This window comes from Globicephala melas, chromosome 18 (assembly GCF_963455315.2).
Source record: "Globicephala melas chromosome 18, mGloMel1.2, whole genome shotgun sequence".
Taxonomy (NCBI): domain Eukaryota; kingdom Metazoa; phylum Chordata; class Mammalia; order Artiodactyla; family Delphinidae; genus Globicephala; species Globicephala melas.
Genome location: NC_083331.1, coordinates 24,018,226 through 24,045,660, shown reverse-complemented (window position 1 = coordinate 24,045,660; position 27,435 = coordinate 24,018,226). Strand labels below are relative to the sequence as shown.

Sequence of the window (27,435 nt, the reverse complement as noted above, 5' to 3'; positions counted from 1 at the left end):
TGCCCTATGAGTCAAGTGCCTCTTTATGGGACATTTTAGAGGACGTGGCTAGAAAAGATTGAAAGTTGCAATGGAAACTTTTTAAAGGTATAACAAGTTATAGAATTATTCTTTAATACAGTTAAGTAAATATTTTATTTGGCCACCTTTCTTAGTTCAGATGTTAGCAAAGCTTTAATATTGGCTTTCGGGTGTTTGATTACTGCCTCTTTTACATTTTATGTGTTTTTTATTTCTTTAAGATGATAATTGACTTATAACTGTCTTTTTTCAAATAAAATTTTATGCAGAATCCCAATATTAAAAAACTAAAATTTTATTTTGTTGGCATTAATACATTGGATAGGATTAAATTATTAGTTATTTAACAGAGAAATAAGCAATAAGGTTATAGGTGGCAGTTGTATGTTTTATGCAGTTTCCAATTATTTCTGTATTTTATGTTGGTTACATGGTCGTAAGGATGCCATTTTTATTTAATCGAAGACAATTTCCTTACGACCATGTAACCAACATGAAATACAGAAATAACTGGAAACTGCATTAAATATAGTACGAGATTTGCACAAAAAATAGTGAATTCTAAAGTAAAAGCTCTTGTATGCCTAACAGTTATTTTAAAATGTTAAAATCTTACATTCTATATTTTAAAATGTTAAAAAATTATATTCTAAATGAAATTTTAATCAAGCTTTCGTGAAATCCTTGAAATATTTCTGAAAAACAGCTTGAAAACCACTGACATCAGTCACAGTGCTGTACTATGTCAGTCTGAGGCCCTAGATGAGATTCAACCATTTGCTGGCTTTGTGACCTATGCCTGTTTTATCAAGTGTAAGAATGGAAAGAATGCCTGTCCTTCCTGCCTCATGGAACTGTTAGGGGAATTCACTTGAGTAATGAAATAAAATTAGAGCTTATAAACTACAGAGTGCTGTATTAAATGATGGTATCATCACCTCATGTTTTACCCAACTGCATTTCACAGTTTTTCCTTGACCTCCGCCTGGCTCCTTGTCTAGGCTCTACTCTTAGCCTGGCTTTGGATTCCTCCCTGACTAGCTCATTTGCCTTTAAGCAGATTCTATTACAACCTTGGTCCCCTCTTGTCCCTTGTCTGAGCTCCCAGGCCCACCCAGATGCCTGAACTGTACAACAGCAGGTTAAAATTCTGGGGGATTTGCCATAAAGAGGTTCAAGAGAGAAAAGAGAGGACAATGTGTAATAACTTTGTACCAGTGAAATAGTATATTTTTACTTTGACTTTTGTTATGGATTTTTTTCAAATATGCAAAAAAGTAGAGACACTAGTATAATGATTTCCCACCATACCCATCACTCAGCTTCAGTATTTATCAACATTTTGTCATCTACTCCCCACTTTCTTTTGCTGGAGTATCTCTAAGCAAATCCCAGAAATCATTTTATTCCACCTTCAGTATGTATATCCAATAATCTTTTTAAAAAGTCTAATAAAATTAATAATAATTACTCAACCTATATTCCATTTCCCCTAATTTTCTTGAAGGTTTTTTTAGACAATTGATTCGTTCAAATCAAAATCCAAACAGGGCATGTATTGCATTTGGGTTTTATGTCTCTAAGACTTAGAAAATCTATAATAGTTCTCCCTACTTTTAAAAAACTGTGTTATTTGAGGCACGACATATACACAGTAAAGTACTCAAATCATAAAGGTACAACTTTATTAGTGATTAGAAAAAGATAATACACACACACATTTACATCTACATTCTTTTAACTACCACCTAGATAAAATAAAGAATTCCCTTCTTTTGTTAATGCCATTTACTTGTTGAATGATACACTAAGGCAGAAGGTTTTAACTAAACCTCTTGTGTATGTTTATATTTGTTTCATAAAATAGTAATTCCCAGTAGCTTAAGCTATTTTTAACCATGTTAAAATGTTGAAAATGCTGATGGAAAAGCTGTATTTCATCAGCATAGCTAATAAGTAGGTTAACTAATGTAGTTCATCAACATAAAGTCAACATTTCCTTGACTTTGTAATTTTGTCAGTTCAGTAATGGTAACATGAGTTATCTCCTGAGATTCAGAAGGACTAATTAGTCATTATAGATGTGATTTATTAATAAAAATAAAAAACAAGTTATTAAGTAAATGCAATTTATTCTGTAGACAAAAATTCTCAGGGACTTCACTGGTGGTCCAGTGGTTAAGAATCCACCTTCCAATACAGGGGACATGGGTTTGATCCCTGGTCGGGAAACTAAGATCCCACATGCTGCGGGGCAACTAAGCCCATGCACTGCAACTACTGAGCCCTTGTGCCTCAACTAGAGGACCCACATGCCACAAACTGCAGAGCCCATGCGCTCGGGAGCCTGCGCGCCACAACTACAGAGCCTACAGTGCTCTGGAGCCTGCGTGCCACAACTAGAGAGCCTGCACACTGCAACTAAGACCTGATGCACCAAAAAATAATAATAAATAAATAAACATTTTAAAAAAAAACCTCTCAGAAAATGGGAACAAGTAAACCATATATTGCTGACACGAACAAGACCTAAATTCAGTTAGTCTGCATGGTATTACATTGGTTATCTTAAGGAAAAAAATGAATGGATTTACAGAGACTATAACTCAAGTCAAGAGGCAGGTTGGTTTCCAGCATAACGCACAACCTCTTTCCTCTTCAGGAAGAATATAGTTACCTATATAATGAATAAGAGAGCAACAGTGACACCATTAGTGACAGATTTATTCTTGTCTGCTCAACACTGAAAGTCCTGTTATAAGGTTACATAAGGTGCAGAAGATAATGCTTTCTTTTTTAAATAAGGTCTACAACTACTCTTCTCAAGAATTTTAAAAATTTAAATATTTGAGAAAGGCTTGTTATAACCTTAAAATGACTTATTTAAATTATGTAGAGCAAGGTTTATTCATGTATCCGTTTATCACTTCTAATGTCTTGAACTTCTATAGGACATGTTACACAGCAAATACAAGTATGGGTTTCTAAACAAATGATCCCGATATTTTAACAGTTTACTTAACTGTGCTTATTTTTAAATATGTTTGTAAATCAAAGCAAATCAGCCTACCGAGTTTCCTGAATTGCACAATTTCTTTTCTTCAAAGGGTACTTTGTGAAACTGTAAAGGACTTCGTTGCCAAAGTAGAGAAGGCGCATGAAAAAACGTTGGAAAGAGCTGTTGCAGCCGATGCCGTGGCCAATAAAGTAAGCGGGAAGTGTTCAGGACATGAAGGTGTTTTACTGACAGTGTTAATATTGAACTGTGTTTTACAGCTAACTTGATTAAGTGGCTTTCTTGCCAAAATATCTTAAACCAAGAGAAAAATTACTTTTGAATCAGATAGGAGGGTTTAATACATGCTTTATGGTTAGTCCCTTTAATATGTAGGAAAACTGCATTGCTGAAGACCAACACGCCGAACTTGATAACTCAACTCCTTTTTGCCACTGATTGACATTTTGAAGGAGAAATGCACAGTAGTCGGGTCACATGGGGGGAAATGCTGGGAAGTTGGCTTTCCAGCGGGAAGAGGAATGGTTTTCCACTTCCAGGCAAACCTTGGCCACTCAAGTTCCCTCCCAGCATCACTGCTTGGATTTCCCAGATGTTATGATCCTCGGCCTCTTTCAGGGTTCTGTTTCTTGCTTTGCCTTTTTCTTTATAGATACTTCTTTTCCGTTGTGAGCTTTCTGAGGCTAAAATAAGAATAGTTTACTGAACCTTGAAAGCTATCATCTTTGCTTTCATTTGTTCACGACAGGGCATTCTCACAAAAGGCTTGGCTCTCCTGGGCTTTGCAAAGGAATGATCTTCCCCAGCTGTAGATGGTGGTTTGATTGAGTGGAAGGAAAAGAAAATAGAAATATACATTTGAAGTTTTCAGCCTCTTTCTCTTGTTTTTCTGCTCTGTGGAGAGCTTCAGAAAACAGAAACCCTCTGTACTCACACTTTTTTCTCATAACTATCTCTGCTGTAACTCTCTTTTGGCATGTCATCAAAAACAAAGGGAGGCGGAAGGGACTGGAAGTTGTGTGGAGGTAAACTGTATATTAGGCAGTAGCATCAATAGCTTCAGTTCTAAATGTTTCTTTACTCTTAAAAATTCAAGAAAAGCAGAAAGAAACAAGGGCCCAGTACTTGTTTTCTTTCTGTATCGTTCTGCATCGTTCTTCCTTATCCTGTGCATATTCCTTTTTCTCTTTCTTTGAGCCAATAATCCCTTAAGTACTGTCACTCCTTTGCAAGCCAAAGGTTTGAAGGTGAGTTTACAAGACTCAGACAGGCTTGGCAGTGCCGTAAGTTGATTACTTAAAAAAAAAAGTTTATGCAATGTTTTGTATAATGTACAGCAAATTTTGTATAATGTGTAAATTGTTAATGTAATGTGTCACTTTATCGTGAAGCTTTCGTTGTTTTCTTTTAAAGAAAAATAGCTTTTGGAAGATTGTAAAGATTTTCACGTGTGCAGTGGTGCTTGAATAGTTCTGGAAGTATAAATCAGTAAATTTACAGAATAATTGTGCTGTTTTTTAAAAAAATTATAAATTATTAAGTCCATAGCTGTCTAAGGTATAATTTATAATAGATAACCAATTAATGATAAATATCAGTGTAGGCATCTTTCCTCTAAAAATCAAAAACCATTCATTTAAACTATCACTTTCCATCTCCACTAAATGAAGATTCATTACCGCGTTTTTGTTTTCTTAGTGTTCAGTTCTAAATGAGAAGCTTGAACAACTGCTCCAGGCTTTGCACACAGATTCCCAGGTTAGTCCAGTTCTCCCGGGCATCAGCCCTGTCATTGTAGAAGAAGATCCTGTGGAATCGTCCAGCGAAGAATCCTTGTGTGAAAGCAAGGAACAACTCTTGGATGACACTACAAAACCTTCCTCCCAGAAAACTGTCAAACCGAGGGAAATAATGCTGCGGGCAAACAGTTTAAAGAAAGCAGTGAGGCAAGTCATTGAAGAGGCCGGAAAAGGTACACATTAACAAAAGTAACTTCTGAAGAAGGGAGCAGCATTCCCGTGGCAAGCACAAGGGAATTTTCCTGTTGGTCAGCCTGGACACACTTTAAAAAGTTTCAGAGATAAAGTACACTGGAAACATTAAAATAAAGTTAAAAATTACCTTTAAATCATATTTCTAAAATTAAAATTTTTTTAAACTGGAATCTGTTAAATTCTTAAAGAATATCAAACCTATAAACTACTTTGAAAATATTTTAACATTTATTTCCTAAATGTTGATGTTGCTTTTTTAAGAGTTTATAAAAGTTACACCTATATTTTAATTTTTTGTATTAATGTAACATGTATACTTCTCTTAGAATTTTAGTAGTAGATTAGAAGTTAACTTTAATATAAATAATTAATATTCAGAAACAGATTGTAACTTGTAATTGGACTTGTATTTCATTCTCTAAAGTTCTTATATTTTATTTTCCTCTTCCACTAAAAATATAATTTTGACAATTTAAAATATTTCCTTTTATAATCTCTAGTACTTAACAGACATCACATGACCCCAAAGTTCATTGCCAATCAGTGCTTATTTGTGAATGTGGAATCTCTTTGGGTTTCTATTTCAATTTTCCTTTTTTAAGCATATTTTAATATTTATGGATCTTATTTTTGCTTGTTCAAACATACTTCTCTTCTGGGTACTTAAAGTGATGGATGACCAGACAGTTCACTCCTCTGAACCAGTTAATCAATCATTTGATTACGATAGCACAGAAACAGATGAGTCTAAAGATGAATCAAAAGAAGATGATGCAAAAGCGTCATTAACTGGTAAGAAAACTGTGATAAGATTATTTTGGAATTAAATAAAATGTAATTCTGCTTTTAGTTTTTGAAAGGCCTATCAGTTTGAAATAAACTATTTGTATTTTTATTTTTAACAAGGTTTTTCAGAAGTTAAAGCTTAGATATTCATGAATGCTAAAATAAGGAAGGTAACATTATTTAGACCGTTGTCAAGTACTCTCACATCCCTTTTTTATCACATGATCTAGAAATCATCATAATAAACTAAGAATTTGGGGACCAAATGTGGCTAAGTATCTTAATTTTCCTGAAGAAAGAGTAAACACCAAAACAGCAGATTTTAACCTATTTTAACCCTCAGATTCCTTTGAGAATAATATGGAAGCTGCAGGCCTCACATGCATAAAACTTGACATTTAAATAATTTATCAGTCCCTTGAGTTCCATTGATCAGCCTAGATAGCTGATAATCCTTATCGCTAAATTAAGTTTTTAAATCATAGGACATCTAGTTACAACCCTATCTCTACTGAAATTATTTTTGCCAGGAAATTATTGTGTAGTTGCTTGAATAATATTGCTTGAATAATATTAACTATTTCTCTACCTTTTAGGTTTTAATTGAAAATGAATTTATACTTTTAATTTTTCATGTTGTATGAGGGAAAAAGTGTTAATTTACTAGAATAAAACAAGCAGAAATATTAATGAAGATGAGAAGATAATATGAAAATAATTACATAGTACTAATGAAAATCAATTGATATTATATCACAACTGTTTGCCATCATTAAATTTTTGCTTTTACTTTCATTACATATAAACTTGGATAGATTACTTAAGTTCTCTGTGGTTTCCTCATTTGTGAAATGCTATAATGATAATAGTGATGATAAAATGATAATAATGTACCTACTTGTTGTGACCTTTAAATAAGTTAACACACATTAAGTGCCTAAAATAGCACCTGGTACATTGTGCTGTAAAGGAGTGTTTGCTGTCATTATCACTATTATGATTATTGTTACTACTTCCACTGTTGTTGCTAACTACACTAACTTTGAAAGAGTAGTCCTTAATTGTATTTAAAACTCTTAGAAACTTTGAAATTAGACCATATTATAGACCTCACATGTCTGACATACAACCAGTGCTTTTATATTCTACATCCTTAGTCCTTTTAGACCTTATGTGTACCTATTCCAGCACACAACCCAATTTTATAACCTTAGATCTTCTAGACCTTAAATGGCCCCACTGCAGAATATAATCCAACGCAAGCATATTTTACAACCTTGCCCGATGGTCATTGAGCCTTCGGACTACTCACTTTCACTTCGTCCCCCTCTTATGGTTAGCTCTAATTCTTAGGAAGTTTTTTTTTTGTTAATGTATTGAGCTTTATATATTCTTCCTTAAATTTCTACCCATGATTACAGTTATTATTAATAAACTTTTATGTATGATAATGTTAACAGTAACAACTACTGACATTTGTGTAGGGCTTTATGGCTAGTTTAAAAGCAATTTTACACACATCATTTCACGATATTGAAGATGACTCTGCTGTGCGGCAACCCTGAAATGATACTGAAAACAGCTTTCATGGCATCATAGTCTCTTCCCACACATTGTATCTTCTTTTCCAGATTCTCTCTCCTAAATTGTTTTACCAATCTAATTTGATGATTTTATACTTTTTTTTTCTGGTTGTACCCATTTGGTCACTATGATACCCCATTAAAATACGATGCTCCGTTTTGAGCAATATTCTCCAGATATTTCTGTAATGCAAGAATACTCCAGTACCTGTACGCTACTCATTCTGGACATAATGAATGGCTCTCTTTGGAGGATTGGTTTTTTAGCACTCATTGGTAATGGTTTTCTAACCAGCGACCATCCCACCTTACTATATACTCTCATGAATTTGACACTTCCATTATAGCCTGCAAAGGAAACCAAAAAAATACAGATATAGTGGTGTAGATATCGTTATTGAAATAGGCATAGATTATACAAGTCTTTAGGGAGCAGTATTTGATCTTATTTTTTGGCTAGTAATCCAATTTAGTGGGAATCAGTAGCAGTAGAAGTGTTTCTGTATTAATCATTAATTTTTTGAAGCATATTCATTGTATTATCATTGAATAATATAATAATTCTTACATCTGAGATGTGCAAAATACACATTAATATGATCAATGAAATGTTATGTTTAAGAAGAACCATGAAACATTAATTTAGTTACCTGCAATGGAAGATCAATCTTAGTCACTAGAACACACTCTGTTTTTTATCAGAGATGAATATCAAAAGGTTATTTTTATTAGAAATTAGTTCCAGGGCTCCCATCTGTCAAAAAAAAAAAAAAAAAGTGGCTGTTCTGCTACTTTTCTTTAGTGCACCTGGACTGTTTTTGAACAGAGAGTTGAGTGTGTAAGATTAATATAGTTAGTTTGTAATTAGTCTTAGGGAGAGTAAAGATAATTAAGTTTTAGAGTATTTTTAAATTGAGTTTGAGGATTACTGTTTTTTTAAACACCTGCCAATCGCTCCTAAATTAGTTAAAGATACTATTTGCTCTCCATTAAATTGCCCCAGTTTAGATAGAATTAAATCTCTCTTTTTGTTGTTTACTTTGAGAGTAATTCTGTTTTGGAATAATTTTTTAAACATATTGAGCTTTTATAAAAATATGATAAAACTGTTTTGGACAAATCATTGTCTTGAGTAAATAATTAATTGGGAAGTACAGGAAAAGTATATTGGTTTCATTTGAAAAAATAATATTTTTCCTTCCAAGTGTAGAAGAAAATGCTACTCATGTTTCACTGTTAGCTCTGGGAATTACATTCCTTAAATTTTATCATTTATCCAACATTTTTGAGAAAAGGATTGCATTGGTAGTATACACTGCAACACATGTTCCGTTTTCAAAAATTGTCAGGCTTCAGAATTTCCTTTTTTTTTAATAATGGGTTTCTCACATTCAAATTATGAGTATCACTGACCTTTAATTACGGTAAGCATCTATTTTTTATTAATTGCCATCTGTTCAAAATGGGAGATCAAGACTTCTAACTGTGGCAGACTCCTTCCACATAGTAAATCCCAAGAAAATGAACAGAAAATGGTAAAAGAATAAACACAATGTAATTATTTTTGGTTCTACTGATTAAACATGTATGAAATTGTTTCATGTCATGAGTGTGTAAGGACTTGCTTATTTTTATAACTTTATCTCCTTTTAATCTGGACTTTTTGCCAACAGTTAAAACTGCACCTCGGTCTCCAGATGGCCGGGCAAGTCGTTCCCAAACTGACTCTGGCTCTGGTCCTGCTGTGGCAACCAGTAAAGAAAACCTCCCAGTGCTCAATACCAGAATAATCTGCCCAGGTAGTACAGATTCTGAAACATGGTGTATTTTTAAGTATTTCCGTGAAAACGTATAAGTACTCATTTTCCTGAACTATAGAACTGTGTTCTTTTTTTTTTTTTTTAAGATTTATTATTTATTTATTTTTGTTTATTTTTGGCTATGCCGGGTCTTAGTTGTGGCACCGGGATCTTCGTTGAGGCATGCAGGACCTGTCGTTGAGGCGTGTGGGCTCTTCATTGTGGTGCACAAGCTTCTCTCTAGTTGTGGTGTGCGGGTTTTCTCTTCTCCAGTTGTGGTGCGCAGGCTCCAGGGCACGTGGGCTTTGTAGTTTGCGGCATGTGGGCTTAGCTGCCCAGCGGCATGTGGAATCTTAGTTCCCTGACCAGGGATCAAACCTGCGTCCCCTGCATTGTAAGGCGGATTCTTTACCACTGAACCACCAGGGAAGTCCCTAGAAATGTGTTCTTAAAGGTAAATATTCCTTTAAGAAAATGTTCTTGGTACTCTTGTAAGTCAGAGTCCAGATCCTTAGACTTTGGTGTGTACAAGAGTTGCCTAGGAAGTATTAAAGCAAGTGTTTCTGAACCCTGCCCTGAGAAATTCTGATCGAGTAGTTCTAGAGTGGAGCCCAGGAATCTGCATGTAGGTACTCATGGTAAATTTGATCTTATATTCTACTACCTTTTATGTATCTCCATAGCCTTCCCTGGATAAAGACTTGGGATTAGGATAATATTAGCAGAAACCAAAGGACTTGTGTGGAAAGGATGGGATGTAGATGTACATGTCTCAGAGGTCTCCTTAAGTACCATTTGTTTGACTCAGTGAAAACTTTCCAGATTCGTTCCAGAGTAGATTGGAACCCAAATTACACCCTGAAAATCAATTTCTCCTACAAATTATTTTTAAAGGTGAATCATAATTCAATAATAATAGTTGGAGACTTTATTATCCCACTTTCAGTAATGAATAAAACAACTAGACAGTAAGAAGGAAATAGAAAATTTGAAAAACACATAAGACAAGTATAGCTAATATGTCTACAGAACACTCCACCTAACGATAGCAAAATACATTCTTCTCAAGTGCATATGGAAAATTCTCCAAGATAGACCATATATTAGGCCATAAAACAATTCTAAATAATTTAGAAGGATTGAAATCATACAAAGTATGATCTCCAACCACAATGGAATGAAATTAAAAATCAGTAACAGAAGGAAATTTGGGAAATGCACAAATATGTGGAAATAAGTGGGTCAAAGAAAAACAGATCACAGAGAAATTTTAAAAAATACTTTGGTATGAATGAAAACAAAAATACACCATACCAAAATTTATTTGATGCAGCTAAAGTAGTGCTAGAGTGAAATGTATTAAATGTCTATATTTGAAAAGTAGAATGACTACAAAAACCTAACTCTCCACTTTAATAAACTAGAAAAATAAGAGTAAACAAACCCATAACAAGCAGTAGGAAGGAAATAATAAAGTTTTGAGTGGAAATAAGTGAAATAGGAGAATATAAAACATTACAGAAAATCAGTAAAACCAGAAGTTGGTTCTGTGAACAGTTTAACAAAATTGATAAGCCTTTAGCTAGACTGACCCAGAAAATAAGAGAGAAGATTCAAGTTCCTTAAATCAGGAATGAAAGAGGAGACATTGCTATGGACCTTACAGAAATAGAAAGGATTGTAAGGAAAAACTATAAAATATTGCATGCCAACAAATTAGATAACTTAGATGAAATGGACAAACTCCTAGAAACAGGCAAACTACTGAAACTGATTCAAGAAGAAATAGAAAATCTAGCTGGATCTATGACAAGGAAAGAGATTGAATTAGTAATCAAAAAACTTTCTCCAAAGAAAAGCCCAGGCCCAAATTGCTTCACTGGTGAATTCTACCAAATGTTTAAAGAAGAATTAATACACCAGTCCCTTACAAACTCTTCCAAAAACTAGAAAAAGAAAGAACACTTTTCTTAACTTACATTTTATTTATTTTTTATTAAAGTGTAGTTGATTTACATTATCATGTAAGTTTCAGGTGTATAGCACAGCAATTCAGTTTCATACATATATTCTTTTTCAGATTCCTTTCCTTTATAGGTTATTACATAATATTGAGTATAGTTCCCTGTGCTATACAATAGATCCTTGTTGGTTATCTATTTTATACATAGTAGTGTGTGTATGTTAATCCCAGCCTCCTAATTTATCCCTCCCCCCACGTCCCTTTCCCCTTTGGTAACCGTAAGTTTGTTTTCTTTGTCTGTTAGTCTCTTTCCGCTTTGGAAATAAGATCATTTGTGTCTTTTTGTTGTTGTTGTTGAAAGAACACTTTCTAACTCATTCTGTGAGGCCAGTATTACCCTCACACCAAAACCAGTCAAAGACATCATGAGAAAGCTATAGACCAATATCCTTGATGAATAGTAACACAAAAATCCTCAACAAAATCCTAGCTAACTGAATCCAACAACATATAAAAAGAATTATACACCATGATCAAGTGAATAGTATCCTACTAATGCAGAATTGATGCAACATATGAAAATTAATCAATGTAATATACCATCTTAATAGAATAAGGAGCAAAAACTATACAATCATCTCAATAAATACAGAAAAGCCATTTAAAAAAAATTCGACACCTTCCAGGGGTAATACCACTCAACAAACTAGGAATAGAAAAAAAACTTCTTTAGCCTGAGAAGGGCATCTATGAAAAACCTATAGCCAACCTCATATTTAATGGTGAAAGGCTGAAATCTTTCTCCCTAATATTAGGAACAAGACAAGGATGTCCAAACTAGCCACTTCTAGCCTTGTTGGAGCTGGAGCTTCTAGCTTGGGCAATTAGGCAAAATAAAAAGAATTAAAGGCGTTCAAACTGGAAAGGAGAAAGCAAAACTGTATCTCTTCATGCTTTGACCTTGTATATAGAAAATCCTAGGAATATATACACACACACACACACACACACACGCACAATTAGAGCTAATAAACAAAAACAACAAGTTTTCAAGATAAAAGAGCAATATATAAAAAATAATTGTATTTCTGTACACTAGTAATGAACAATCTGAAGATCTTTAGAAAATAATTTCCAGTAGCATCCAAAATAACCCAAAAAACTGAGTAAATTTAACCAAGAAGCTGAACTATTTGAACACTGAAAACTACAAAACATTGTTGAAAGAAATTTTAAAAGACCTAACAAAATTGAAAGACATCTGTGTTCATGGATCAGAGGACTAGATATTACTAAGATGGCAGCTCTCCTCAAATTGAGCCAAAGATTCCACACAACCCTTATCAAAATCACAATTGCCGTTTTTGAAGAAATTGATAAGCTGACCTTAAAATTCTTAATGGAAATACGAAGAACTCAGGATAGCTGAAAAGTCTTGAAAAGGAAGAACAAAGTTGAAGGAAAATCACTTTCTGATTTCAAAATTTCCTCCAAAGCTACAGTAATCAAAACTGCATAGTGCTGCCATGAAAATGGTCATATAGATCAATAGAATAGAACTGAAAGTCCAGAAATAAACCCCTACATTTATGGTCAATTGATTTTCAACAAATGTGCTAAGACAATTATTTAATGAGGAAAGAATAGTCTTTTCAATCAGTGGTACCAGGGCAACTAGATATTCACATGCAAAGAATTATGACGGACCCCTGCCTCACACCATATATAAAAATTAACTCATTATGGATAAAAGACTTAAAGGTAAGAGCTAAAAATATGAAACTATAAAATGAAAGCATAGACATAAATGTTCATAACCTTGGATTAGGCAATGTTTCTTAGCCATGACTCCAAAAACACAAACAACAAAAGAAAAAAAGATAAATTGGACTTCACTAAAATTAAAGATTTTTGTGAATCAAAGGGCACTGTCAAGAAAGTGAGATCCAATCCACAGGATGGGAGAAAATAGTTGCAAATAATATATCTGATAAAGGACTAGCATCCAAGATATATAGATAAATCTTAAAAAATCAACAATAGAAAGACATATCCCAATTTAAAAATGGGCAAAAAATCTGAGTAGACATTTTCCCTAAAAGTTATTCAAATGTCCGATAAGCACATGAAAAGATGCTCAACATCATTACTCACAGGGAAATGAAGTCAAATCCACAATGAGATACCACTTTACCCTATTGGGATGACTATCAAAAAAAGACAGATAATAACAAATATTGGCAAGGACATGGAGAAATTGGAACTCTCATACACTGCTGGTTAGAATGTAAAATGGTGCAGCCATTTTGGAAAACAGTTTGGCAGTTCCTCAAAGGGTTAAACACAGAGTTAACATATAATCCAGAAACTCTACTACTACATATATACCCATAAGAACTGAAAATACATGTCTGCACAAAAACTAGTACATGACTGTTTTTAGCAACATTGTTCATAGCAGCCAAAAAGTGGAAACAACCCAAATATTCATCAGTTGATGAATGGAGGAACAAAATGTGGTATATCCATACAATGGAATATTAGTCAACCATTAAAAGGATGAAGCGCTGATATATGCTACAACATGACTACCCTTGAAAACATTATGCCAAGCAAAAGAAGCTCAACACAAAAAGGCACATATTATATGATTCCATTTACATGAAATGTCCAGAATAGTCAAATCCACAGAGAAAGAAGATAGTTTAGTGGTTCCCAGGATCTGAGAATAGGGGGCAATGGGAGGAATGGAAAATGACTGCTAATGGGTAAGGGGTTTCTTTGGGGGAGTAATAAAAAGTTGTCAATTAATAGTGATCATCGCACAACTTTGTGTTTATGCTACAAACAACTGAATTATATACTTTAAAGGAGTGAATTTTATGGTATGTAAATTATATCTTAATAAAAATATTAAAATAAAAAAGATAAATCCAGAACACATTTGGTTCTGGAAAGGCTTCCATGTCTAGAGGTCATATCTCTCTTCAAACCTGGAGCCCTGGGATGAACATTTCTGGGCTGAAGCTGTAAATATGGCTAACCTTAAAACATTTTAGAAAATACTGTACTTTTCTATGGGGCATCTGAAATATGACTCTTCACCTCTTCAAACTGTTCTTTTCTCTCACCAGCATGGTTGTTTTGTTCATCTGTTTACTTATTTAGACATAAAGGGAACTGTCATAGCAGAGTATACCATTGCATATTCAAAACTGTGAAATTAAATGACAGAATAAAATTCATCTTGATTATTTGATAATCAGCTAAACTTTGTAGTTACATAATGAACGTCTTCTAAGAGGAGCACATTGTTGAGGAAAGAAATGTTTGCTAACGAAAGGACTTTTTTTCCTCGTGTTTCTCAATTGCATGACATATTTTTCTGAACTATTCTTTCCTTTTTGTCGATCTGTTCCCTTGGGTCCCTATTCCTTTGTCTTCTCGCCAGACTTTAGTGCTTCTAGCCTTAATATTGGGTTTGTAGATCATAAACTTCGTTAGCTTTGAATACCGTAACTAGTTAGTCGAAAGCTAACTAGTTGTTGAAATGAATTTGAAGTTTTGCATATTTAGAGGTAATATAAATGCTTCATTTTTATGTTCAATACTGTATTCTTCTAAAATTCATAAATACCTGTGTTTAATATTTTGCTACTTATTCTTGACACCAAAACTGAATTTTCACCTTAGCATGTCAACATTTTTACTTGAGTATCATTATCTATGTTTGGAGAGTATGGGAGTGATAACTCTATGACATTCTGGATAATTCAGCCTTTATTGTAAATTCCTTACAGGCTTACTACCTTATTTGCTAATAAAAAGGAAGTAATATTTACTTGTTGAAGTTACAGAATCATTGATGGTAAATAAGAAACCGTCACAAAGAGATTCCTATTTAGGTCCTCACCTGCTTCATTTTTTATGACAACATATAGATCCCAAGAAGCATCAACAACCTTGTATTTACCATGTATGGCTGAGTTGTTTTGCTGTGCACCTGATACTATCACAACATTGTTAATCGGCTAGACTCCAATATAAAATAAAAAGTTTAAAAAAAACCCTTGTATTTACCAACATCATAGTTCTTAGTTATGACTAATGAGAAGAACAGAGACTGAAAGCCATGCTTTGGGAGCAAGGTGTTTCTGATTAGGTCTAAAAACAATGGACTGGCTCTTTCTGGTTTTCTCTTAACATGTGATCCTGTATTTTTTTCCGTCCAGGTTTAAGAGCAGGACTGGCTGCCTCAATTGCTGGGAGCTCTATTATCAACAAAATGTTACTAGCAAATATTGATCCTTTCGGTGCAACGCCATTCATCGACCCAGATCCAGATTCAGTGTAAGAAAATACTCCTGCAAATATTGTGTTTTGGCTTTCCTTGTTTCTGTTTTATACGAATGGTAACATTTTAAATGCATTGCAGTAAATATAGTTTCACATCCAAAAAGGATCATCAGAAAATTTCAAAAGTCGATAATGATGAGTACGTTGACCCACTTGAAATACAGTGGTTTTCATGATCTGAGGTAGGTCCCTTCCAGTGCGTGGTCTTGGATAACAACCCAATGGCGAAGTGAGTCACAGCTCTGCACACTTTTCCCTGGAATATTTTATTCATCACTGCCTTCCTCCTCACATTTTGCCTATTGCTTTCACCTCATTTTTTCTCCGTCTTGCCAATTCTGCCATCTTTCCACATTCGACCTCTAGGTTTACTTATTTCAGAAAGCTTCTGGCCCACATTGGTCCCTTCCCTTCTCAAAACTCCTTAAAAAAAATTAGCTGTTCAGTATGTACTTCTTTTTACTTCCGTATTTAATTGTGCTTTTGTTATGTCTCATTTCTCTAATGACACTCTTGAAGGACACTACTGTACTCCTTTGTATTTACTTTCCAGAGCACCTAGAAGAAGGGACTCGATCTAGTTGTTTTCTGCTCAGTAAATGTTCAATAAAAGTACAAGTGTGGAGGAGACTTTCTAATTAAAAAAAGAGGACAATTGACATCTGACTGCAAGGCCCTCCCATCTGTGTGCATAGTGAGGGGCTTATGTGGGAGGTAGAACGAAGATTTTGTTACAATTAATAGAAAAGCATTACCATGACTCTGTCTCTGCTTTGCCCTGCCCACCATCACTTTACATCATATGTAGTGAAACTCACAGCCATGTACTGGGGTCGTGCGCATGGCATGTGAATAGGAAATGATTCCTGCTAAGCTTCCCTTTCTTCTCTAAGAAATGGAGGCTTGAATGGTGTTAAGTGCTATTTTGTGTGCAGATTGTAATTGTTTTTAGGAACCAGAAATTGACTTTTATGTACTTTTCCTTATTATAGAGATGGATATTCTGAAAAATGTGTCATGAACAATTACTTTGGGATTGGATTAGATGCAAAAATTTCATTAGAATTTAATAATAAGAGAGAGGAGCACCCTGAAAAATGCAGGTAATTTTGGTAATAGCAATAATGTAATTATGCAAAGGTAATTTTACGTTAATTTCGTTTACTACCTCTTTTGCTCTCTCTGCCTTTCAAGAGTAAATAAATAATAGTTATACTGAAATTCTCTGCCAACATTTATTTTCAGGAGCCGAACTAAAAACCTGATGTGGTATGGAGTCCTCGGAACCCGGGAGTTACTACAGAGATCGTACAAGAATTTGGAACAGAGAGTTCAACTTGAGGTAAGTTCATCTAGAAGTAAAGACATTTCAGATTATCTTACTTTCAAAAAAAAAAAGATTTCTTTGTGGAGCTGATTTGGCCTCCGTTTCTCTTGAATAGTGTTTAAACACTTGAGGGGAAAAAATAAACGTGGTTATCAACTTCACACCAAAGGAGGTATAGACACTGGATATGCGTGACACAATTACCATTGTCATTAGATCCTGAAATTTGGATGTTCCTATGGAATTGAGGTGCTCTGTGAAATGGTAGGGCCATGGGAGTACATATATATGGGATAGCGTTTTTTTTAAGATGTTTTTTGATGTGGACCATTTTTGAAGTCTTTATTGAATTTGTTACAATATTGCTTCTTTTTTTTTTTTTTTTTTGGTGGTACGCAGGCCTCTCACTGTTGTGGCCTCTCCCCTTGCGGAGCACAGGCTCTGGACGCGCAGGCTCAGCGGCCATGGCTCACAGGCTTAGCTGCTCCACGGCATGTGGGATCTTCCCAAACCCGTGTCCTCTGCATCGGCAGGCGGACTCTCAACCACTGCGCCACCAGGGAAGCCCAATTGCTTCTGTTTTTTATGTTTTGGTTTTTTGGCCAAGAGGCATGTGGGATCTTAGCTCCCTGACCAGGGATCAAACCTGCACCCCCTGCATTGGAAGGCGAAGTCGTAACCACTGGACCGCCAGGGAAGTCCCCAGGATAGCATTTTAAACAGATTTTTCCATTTTAAGTTTCCAAATTCTGACCCAATTCTATAATGCCTGAAGTTTCACAAATCCCTCAAAATATCATAGTAAATAGAACCTTTTAATTTAAATGTATTTTTTGTTTTAATTATCTCTAACAAGTTACTTAAATGAAAAGAGATTTTGAGCATTTAAACTTTTTAGTATTTTTAAACTAATTTAAATAGTAAATTAAGGACAGCAAAAGTTATTTAATCTCTGATTAACAGGAAAAAGAAAATTGGGGACATGACTCTGAAAAGTCTACTGCTTTCTTAGAATGTTATTTTCTTTCACCTTTGATCCAGGGCTCACTGTTTATGCTGATAAGCATGTCTTTCCTATCTTGTATCTTTTTATAACTAGATATTTTAAATTGAGGTATAGACTGCATACAGAAAAGCGTGCAAATCTTAAGTTGACAACTCAGTGTATTAAACAGGACGTTTTTATTTTAGGTGTTATCTTGATAGTGGAACGTAGACTATCAAGAGGTGCCTGGCTCATTCATTATCAACTAAATGTCCTAGTAAAGATAAGCCTGTTCTACCTTCCACTCTAGAGCATAACTACATGATCAGCTGGTTTGATTTATCATTGCTTGTAAAATTAAGATAGATGTTACTGGCTGAAAAGGTACAAAATGAGGAAGGCTCACACTTAGTAAACACTATCCTTGGCAGCCCTGTCCGTTACTCAACTTGGGTTCTTGCCTTTGGACTGTAGTGTAATCATTCATTTTCTTTATTCACGTCCCCTCGTTGGCCACACTCTCCTGAAGGACAGGTAGGAAGTTGTGTTCATCTTTGTTATCCCCGTTGTCTTGCACAGTTCCTGGCCCTGAATTGAGAAGGAAATAGGCAAATGATCATTTTACCCTAATTTGTTAAGTGCTGTGATCAAGACCCATAGCTGGGCATCTTTAAGATTTAGGGAACTATCTGGATTCAGAATGACTCCATTGCCTTTATTTCTGGAAGAGCCTTCAGCTCTGCAGAAGTACTACTTCTGTCCTTTTTTATTGGTGGTCCAAATTCTGAACAATATCCTACACAGCTGCTTTGTAATCTCCATTTAACAGAGGTTCTTAACACTTTTTGAGCTGTGGACCCCTTTGGCATGCTAGTGAAACTATGGACCCCTGCTCAGAATATTATTTTTAAAGCATTAGTTAAATATATATACATACAAAAGAAAATAATATTGAAATAAATTAACAAAATATTTTTTAAAGTGTTATAGAGTATTATATGTGTTTCTTCATTGCCACATAAAATGACAAACATCTAACAGCATATATAATAAGTACCATACTTTTGAAGTAATGATGAACAGAGATCTTAAGAGATATCTGAAACATCTGTCATGTAATAGAAAACATCTGTTTCTAATGGTGATGATGTCATGGGTATTGCTAATATGGATTGCTATCTACATTTATAATTGAGTGCAATGCTAGATTTCAGAGGTTGCTGACCATAAGAGAGAAGTTTTTACCATTCCAGTTAACAGACCCCTGAATCTATCTGAATCTATCCACAAATAAAACATTTAGCATAGAAGTTTATGTTGAGTGATTAAAAGGAAAGTAAATTTAGTAAAACAAGATGAATGAAAGCATGTTAATATACACAAAAGGTAAAGTAGAAAAATTAGAGAATTCTTTGCCAGAGTTAAAAATAAACAAACAAAACACCTGCTACTATGGACTATGGAAGGTCCGTTGTTTAAAAATTCATTTCCCTGATGCCGGATCCCTTGGGATAAAGGTAGAGAAGAAGACCCAAGGCTTGGGAAACTCTGCCCAGAAAAGTCCCTTTCACCAGGTGCCAGTTGTTAGCAAAAAAACTCTTAACATTTTGCTCAGAAGTTTTCCTTCCCCTGTTGTGTTGTATGGAAGAAGTGTCTTGACTTTGTGCAGAAGAAAGACTTTAACCTTGGTTTCTCCATCTGCAAAATGGATAAAATAATGCTTTCGTGCAGAATCATAATTCATCGACCTAATGTTCGAGAAATCACAGTTTAAACTGAAAAGAATTATGCAAACATAAACCCTGTTTTCAAGCCACATAAACTGTGAATCTGATACATACCGGAGTTTTAGAACATTTGAGTAAGGTTTACAATCCTCTCTACAATCATGGGAATGCCAGAAATGCAGGATAACATTGTAACATCAAATTTTCCTAATTTTAGAGTAGAAACACCTTTGACCTATGAATGAAAACTGTCGTTAAGATTCAAATTTTTTTCTTAAGGATGACTTTTTTGTCCATATATAACTAATTTACATGTATCTCGCAGCTTGTTCTGTTTTTTAAGTGAAATAATGATCAAATACTGTTTTGAGTCCTTTAAATACTAAGATACATGAAAGAAAAAAACAATGTTCACCTGTAATCTATAATGAAATACATGATAACAAATAGTTAATTCATGTTTTTTACTTCATGTTTTTTGTAATTTCACATATTTCCATAATCTCATAACATGTCTCCATAATTTGTTAAATTTGGCTTGTTATATAATAGTACTTTCTATCTTTGTTCAGTTCATTCAATAATAATTATTATAGCTATATTTTAAGTCATAATAATTGAAGTTTCCTAAATGCTTCCTATCAATACAAATCACCTTTAATTCTTAAACTTTATGAGGTAGTTATTTTCATTCTTTATGAGGCAGGTATTATTAGTTATTTCAGAAGCATGAAGTCACTTGCCTAACTAAAATCAAACAGTTGATAACTGGAGAAGCCGAAGTTTCAACTCCAATGTTTTTTCCCCATAAAACATTAATTCGTAATTATGACTGAAGAAAGACATTGACTGACTCCTTACTATGTGTTTTAGATGCTTTCCTGTCCCTTACCTTATTGGCCACACTATATGGACAAGGTATGGCAAAATGAGGCTCTGAAAGTTTAAGGCTCTTGCCCAAATAAATGACAGAATTCAAAACGGGCCCACTATCTTCCCACTACACCACATCGCCTAGTGAAAGGAGCAGAAAAAGCAGACACTAATCAGAAAAAAAAAAAGTGTAACTGCAGTTTTAAAGCATTTTGCCACATTATGAACCACAAGTGGAAATGTGGGGAGATAGAGAAGATTATAAAAGAATGTAAGACTACTGAAGTTACTCCCAAATATGAGAGAAACAGTTGAGTCAGGTGACCTTAATTTATTGAATCTGTACTGCTCCTTTTTCCTATGAGGCTCTATGAAATGGATATTAAGCTCTTAACCATGGGTGTTTTGCCTAATGCATATATATTAAACTCAGCAAAGTATGTGGAACTTCTGACAGCTTTCATCTTTTTCCATATTATGCTTGCAAATAGTGTATCCATTATAAAATCTTTAAGGACGTCTCTGAATTTTTTTTTAAATATGCCTTTTATACTTACAGAGATAGCATTTTTTCCATTTCCTTTGTTAGCCATATAATATTTGTTCAATTTCTGGGTTCAGAAAAACGTTTATTATTCCACTAAATATTTTCATTTAACAAATACACATTGATTACCAGTTATGTGCCACGAATGGCCCTAGGTGCCTAGATACAGTGTGGACCTTTGAATGTGTTTTTATGTAAAAGAAAAGAAAGGTTGTAAAAACACCTGTAAGGGTTAGTGTTAGGAAGTATTCTCAGTTATTTAAAATATTTGAAAAGTGGGTTCAGACCGGATTCTCATTTGTTCTAAAGGTTGAAGATAATTTTCATTGGGCATTAAAATGCAATTTTTCTAAAATTATGTTAATTATTTTTAAATTTGGGAATTACTTAATGAAAATATAGCATCTGTTTTAAGTATGACATCTGCAAACTCCTCTCTTAAAAACGAAGACTTAAACCTTCTATTCAGTAAGAATTTACTCATATGTCATATGTAATTACTTTGCCAGCTATGTGATATTGTATGTTTCTTTTAATTTAAGTGGTAATTCATTTTCATTTACGTGATTAATTAGAAGGCATGGAGTGTAAAGTGCTTTCTGACATACATGTTTTTTCCTTAAAAAGCTCAGTCTTGAGTTTAGCTAGTCACCAGTTAGTTACAGAGCACAAGCAAACTACCAGAGAGTGTGAGAGGTGCTAGGTGAGATGGTTAGGAGCCAGAGTTTACCCTCAAAGAGCCTGCTTTCAATGTTTAAAGTAAGAACAAAGATGACTATTACGCAATTAAGAATATCTTAAGTGACTTGGGAGAGACTCATGAAAAGTACTGCCTGATTTTGGAGGAAAGAAGAGATAAAACATTTGTTTTCTTCTTCTTTTTTTGATGTATAATTGACATACAACATTATATCAGTTTCAGCTGTACAGGATAATGATTCAGTATTTTATATGTATTATAAAATGATCACCACAATAAGTCTAGTTAATAAATATCACCATACACAATTACAGAATTTTTTTTCTTGTGATGAGAACTTTTAAGATCCATTTTCTTAGCAACCGTCACATACTCAATAGAGTATTAACTATGGTCGCCATGCTGTACTTTACATTTCAATGACCTATTTATCTTATAACTAGAAGTTTGTACCTTTTGATTCCCTTCACCCATTTTGCCCACCCCTTACCCCCTTGCCCCTGGCAACCATCAAGCTGTTCTCTGTATCTATGAGCTTAATTTTACTTGTTTGTTTGCTTTGTTTTTAGATTCCACGTATAAGTGAGATCATACAGTATTTGTCTTTTTCTATAACTTATTTCACTAAGCATAATGCCCTCAAGCCAATCCATGTTGTTGCAAATGGCAAGATTTCCTTGTTTTTCATCGTTGAATAATAGTCCATTTATATATATATCACAAGTTTATAATATCACACGTTTTTAATCTATTCATCTGTCAGTGGACACTTCGGTTGTTTTGTAAAACATTTTTTTCAATTTGGTTTTCTGTAACAACTTCGGCTATAATTATTTACCCTTTTAAAATTTTTAAATTAAAACAATAAGATAAAGGTAATGTGGAGGAATATATTTACAGGAAAGCACACATTATGCACAAACCTTCCTCCATCATCCTTTGTCGTTGGTATTCTAGTATCTTCCAAACTTGTGGTTTTGCTCTTTTTATCTGACCTCTAAGCTTTTGACCTTACAGTGTGATGGGCAGTATATTCCTCTCCCCAGTCTGCAAGGGATAGCAGTGTTGAACATTCCCAGCTACGCCGGAGGCACTAACTTTTGGGGCGGAACTAAAGAAGATGATGTAAGTATTTCCTTGCTCTTTCTAGAAGCTGCCCACATTCCTTGGCTCAGGGTCCCCTCCTCCATCTTCAAAGCCAACAAAGGTGGTTGAGTCCTTGTCACGTTGCTTTACTCTGATCTCTTCTTCTGCCTCCCTCTTCCACTTCTAAGGATCTTTGTGATTACACTGGGACTACCCAAATCATCCAGCATAATCTCCCCATCTCAAGGTCCCTAATTTAATCACATCTGCAGAGTCTCTTTTGCCATGTAAGGTAACATTCACAGGTTCCAGGGATTAGGACATGGCCATTTTGGACGGCAGGGAGGAGAATATTATTCTGCTTACCAAAATACCTTTCTATACCTTTAATTTTCCAGATTTATATTATTATTATTATTTTAATTTTTAGAAATGTCAAAGGGCTCATTTGGCCATTGAGGTTTAGGGCTATTTTTGTTTTTATGCTTTCCTGTATTAAAAAAGAAGAAAACACAACCTAAGAAATGCATTTGTTCCAGGGACTTCCCTGGTGACACAGTAGTTAAGAATCCGCCTGCTAATGCAGGGGACACGGGTTCAAGCCCTGGTCTGGGACGATCCCACATGTCTTAGAGCAACTAAGCCCATGCGCCACAATTACTGAGGCCCGTGTGCTCTAGGGCCTGCGTACTGCAACTACTGAGCCTGCATGCTGCGACTACTGAAGCCTGCACGCCTAGAGCCTGTGCTTCACAACAAGAGAAGCCACCGTGATGAGAAGCCCATGCACCAAAAAAAAAAAAAAGAAATGCATTTGTCCTAAAGATAATGAGAGAAGGCACAATTATGGAAGTATATATAGCAATAAAAATGAGAAGTTTACCATGATCTTTGAAGAGTCACATACACTGAATGATAAGCCCTTTGACTTGAAGCTCATGATGTAGTGGTTCCACTGAACAAATTTCTCAGGGCTCTTAAATGTGCAGGCAGGGATTAAAGTATAAAATAAATTGGAAAGTATTTTTAATTTTCATAATGTGAATATATTCCAATCCTATTGGAGTATAAAAATTTAAATTAGCAACCAATTATTTGTCAGCCCGTCATCACTCTTAAATATTTTAAGGAGAAGAAATCAGTGAGATTAAGATAAATAAAGATAGGCAGACAGGATTCTGAGAGCTTCACATTCATAACTTAATACCCTCAATTTTTATCTAAATTTTATCAGTGAAGAAACTGACACAAAGTTCACACAGTTCATAAGTAGAAGAGACAGGGTTTAAAGCCAGGCAGTCTGATAACGAAAAGTTCCCAAATTCGTGTCCTGATATTTTCAGTAAAAATTTTAATTATGATACTACTTTATACTGAATATTTTTTCAGAGGCATAATTATTTATGTTATAGTAAAAGAGGACATAAAAGGAACAAAGTAATACAACTGAAATTGAAAATTTGTAGGTTAAGTTGATTTTGTGAAAATGCATTTAACATCAAAGCAAAATAAGCCCACGTGTTTTCATCCTTTGAGATTTCTTTTCATGTTCTCAAATGTGCTGAAAAGTCGTTGTAGGTATAAAGCACATACGCACATTGCTTGTAACACCTTGAAAGATTTCCCTTAGAACATATCAAGTGAATTGGATCATAATTTGCATGTTCATTAGCTTTAACTTTATGAAATCTGCATCACCTTTTGAAATTTTAAAGTTTCCTAAAGTTGCATGCATCATTGTATCAAGATATCTGAGTTAATATGAACAGGTATTTAATACATCTTATATCAAGACGAATTATTTGGAAACATATTAGTTCATTGGTCCTACGAGTGCTTTATAAGAGGGACATGGAGTATTTTATCTGTGTAGGTTTTAAAACATTTTTATTGTGTTTGTTTATTTTAAGCTATGTTCAGTGACTTTTTTTTGTCCTTAGATTATCATTTCATAATAATATTTACTTACCGTTCTGCTAATGGTTTTTATAAGTTTTTAAAAATATGTCTGTTGCAGAGTTTACATTGCTTGAAGTGCCACTTCACCTAAACCTTAACTTTATCAATGGAAGTGTAATGTCGGTTTTTCTTTTAGATATTTGCTGCACCATCATTTGATGACAAGATCCTGGAAGTCGTTGCAATATTTGATAGCGTGCAAATGGCAGTTTCAAGGGTCATTAAACTGCAGCACCATCGAATAGCCCAGGTTGGTTTCTCTACTCAAACCTGACTTCACTATTTGGGCCACTGAGAAAGCTATTCCAAATGACTCCTACACTGTATATTCATCTGTAAAATAATGGGCTTTCTTGTCATGTCAGTTGTTACCGTGTTATCCTAAGTGGAAAAGCATAACATTACATTCCACAGAAGGGATTAAAAGTCAAGTGTGAATACAAGACTGAGTGTCAGCTTCTCAGGATGATTTGTACTCTAAAATAACTTGTTTTATTTCAGTGCCGTACAGTAAAAATCACTATATTTGGTGATGAGGGAGTCCCAGTGCAGGTGGATGGCGAAGCATGGGTTCAGCCTCCAGGGATTATCAAAATTGTGCACAAAAACAGAGCTCAGATGCTCACAAGGGACAGGGTATGTAACAAAACAACATTCTTCTAAATTTTCCTTTAAAAAGAATCTTAAATTGTTTTGAAAAATAGAAACCAAGGGAAAAGATTTAAACTGTCTTTTAAGTCTGACATTTAGATTGTGCTTTAAAATATGAACAAATATTTATTTAGTTCTTAAAATAATTAGCTTATTTTTTTAGGTTTAGAGAAAAATTGAGCCGAAACTACAGAGAATTCTGATTCCATTCCCAAATACCTCCTCACCTCCCTATTCCCCTATTATACTCCCCTAGTGTGTTCCCCTTAACATCTTGCTTTAGTGTGGTACGTTTATTACGGCTGATGAGCCACTACTGATACATTATTATTAACTAAAATAGTAGTTTACATTACTCTTTGTGTTCTACATTCTACAGGTTTTGACAAATGTACAATCACTTGTCCTCCACCTACCCATCCTCTCTTATCCCAACCCTGGCAACCCCATCTTTTTACTGTCTTTATAGTTTTGCCTTTTCCAAAATCTGTATATTTTTTTTAATTATATTTTATTTTTGGCTGCGTTGGGTCTTTGTTGCTGTGCGCAGGCTTTCACTAGTTGCAGCGAGCGGGGACTACTCTTCGTTGTGGTGTGCAGCCTTCTCATTGCGGTGGCTTCTCTTGTTGCAGAGCACGGGCTCTAGGCGCTCTAGGCACACAGGCTTCAGTAGTTGCAGTGGGTGGGCTCAGTAGTTGCAGCACGTGGGCTTAGTTGCTCCACGGCATGTGGGATCTTCCTGAACCAGGGATCAACCCCCTGTCCCCTGCATTGGCAGGCGGATTCTTAACCACTGCACCAGCAGGGAAGTCCCCAGAATATGTATTCTTAATTAAGGTCACACCCATAACAAATAAGGCTGCAATATCCATCCTGTCTGTTATGCATATAATAGTAAACACTGAAGCATAAATTGAAGCTGTCTTTTTAAAAACTTTTCAGTCATATAATCATCATCATCAATTACATTACTTTTTATTAGTTGCAGTCCACTAGAAAACTTTAAAATATCTTTTTTGTACTTATGATAGATTTAATGAGGTGTTAGATTAGGGAAAACAATAGTCATTTCAGAGTCACTCATGTACTATCTAAATACACATTTATTTGGGCCTCGGAGCTCTAAACTAACAATTCATTGCAATATTGATTTTAAATAGGCCTTTGAAAGCACTCTGAAATCTTGGGAAGATAAGCAGAAGTGTGATTCTGGTAAACCAGTTCTTCGAACGCATTTGTACATCCAGCATGCAGTTGACCTGGCGACAGAAGAGGTGTCTCAGATGCAGCTGTGCTCACAGGCTGCAGAGGAACTCATCACCAGGTACCGAAGTCCTGTGAACCTTGGGAGCTGTGAGAATGCTGGTCTTGGCCAATTTTGGTTTTTGTATTATTTTTTTAATAAATTTATTTATTTTGTTTATTTATTTTTGGCTGCGTTGGGTCTTCGTTACCTCGCACAGGCTTTCTCTAGTTGCGGTGAACGAGGGCTACTCTTCGTTGTGGTGCATGGGCTTCTCATTGTGGTGGCTTCTCTTGTTGCAGAGCACGGGCTCTAGGTGCACGGGCTTCAGTAGTCGTGGCACACGGGCTTAGTTGCTCCGCAGCATGTGGGATCTTCCCGGACCAGGGCTCAAACCCGTGTCCCCTGCATTGGCAGGTGGATTCTTAACCACTGCACCACCAGGAAAGCCTGGTTTTTGTAGTTTTAATACATCATTGCAGTTGTTTGGGGTATCTAGAAGAGATGCCTTTACCCTCCTTCTTCATTTGCTGCTTCATTTATGCCTTAGTATTCACTGTTTTTTTTCATCAGCTCGCCTCCAACACACACGTGCACAGACCTGTGTTCTCCACAGGCCAGATATCTGACTTCCTGAAACACAATGGAGAACTCGCCTAATGAACCCTGTCATGTTTTATATATATATATAAAACCCTTCCATTATTATTTCCCCAGTTTACACATAATCTTTACACTATACTACTCACTTATATGGTGCCTCATAATTTTTAAGTGTTTATGGGAGGTAGAAGGAAATGCAAACATTAACCATGCAAA

General features: G+C 34.9%; 1 protein-coding gene across 4 annotated transcripts in view; it reads left to right on the top strand.

Moving 5' to 3' along the window:
* Positions 1-27,435, top strand: part of DGKH (diacylglycerol kinase eta) — a 173,183-nt gene that overhangs the window by 127,767 nt on the left and 17,981 nt on the right. For all 4 annotated transcript variants that reach the window (XM_060288275.1, XM_060288274.1, XM_060288273.1 and 1 more), the window contains 11 exons: positions 3,129-3,228; positions 4,736-5,009; positions 5,701-5,823; positions 9,074-9,199; positions 15,395-15,512; positions 16,511-16,621; positions 16,764-16,860; positions 22,695-22,802; positions 24,859-24,972; positions 25,224-25,358; positions 26,534-26,697. In XM_060288275.1, coding sequence (XP_060144258.1) covers positions 3,129-3,228; positions 4,736-5,009; positions 5,701-5,823; positions 9,074-9,199; positions 15,395-15,512; positions 16,511-16,621; positions 16,764-16,860; positions 22,695-22,802; positions 24,859-24,972; positions 25,224-25,358; positions 26,534-26,697 — 1,470 coding nt within the window. The remainder of the gene's footprint in view (positions 1-3,128; positions 3,229-4,735; positions 5,010-5,700; positions 5,824-9,073; positions 9,200-15,394; positions 15,513-16,510; positions 16,622-16,763; positions 16,861-22,694; positions 22,803-24,858; positions 24,973-25,223; positions 25,359-26,533; positions 26,698-27,435) is intronic.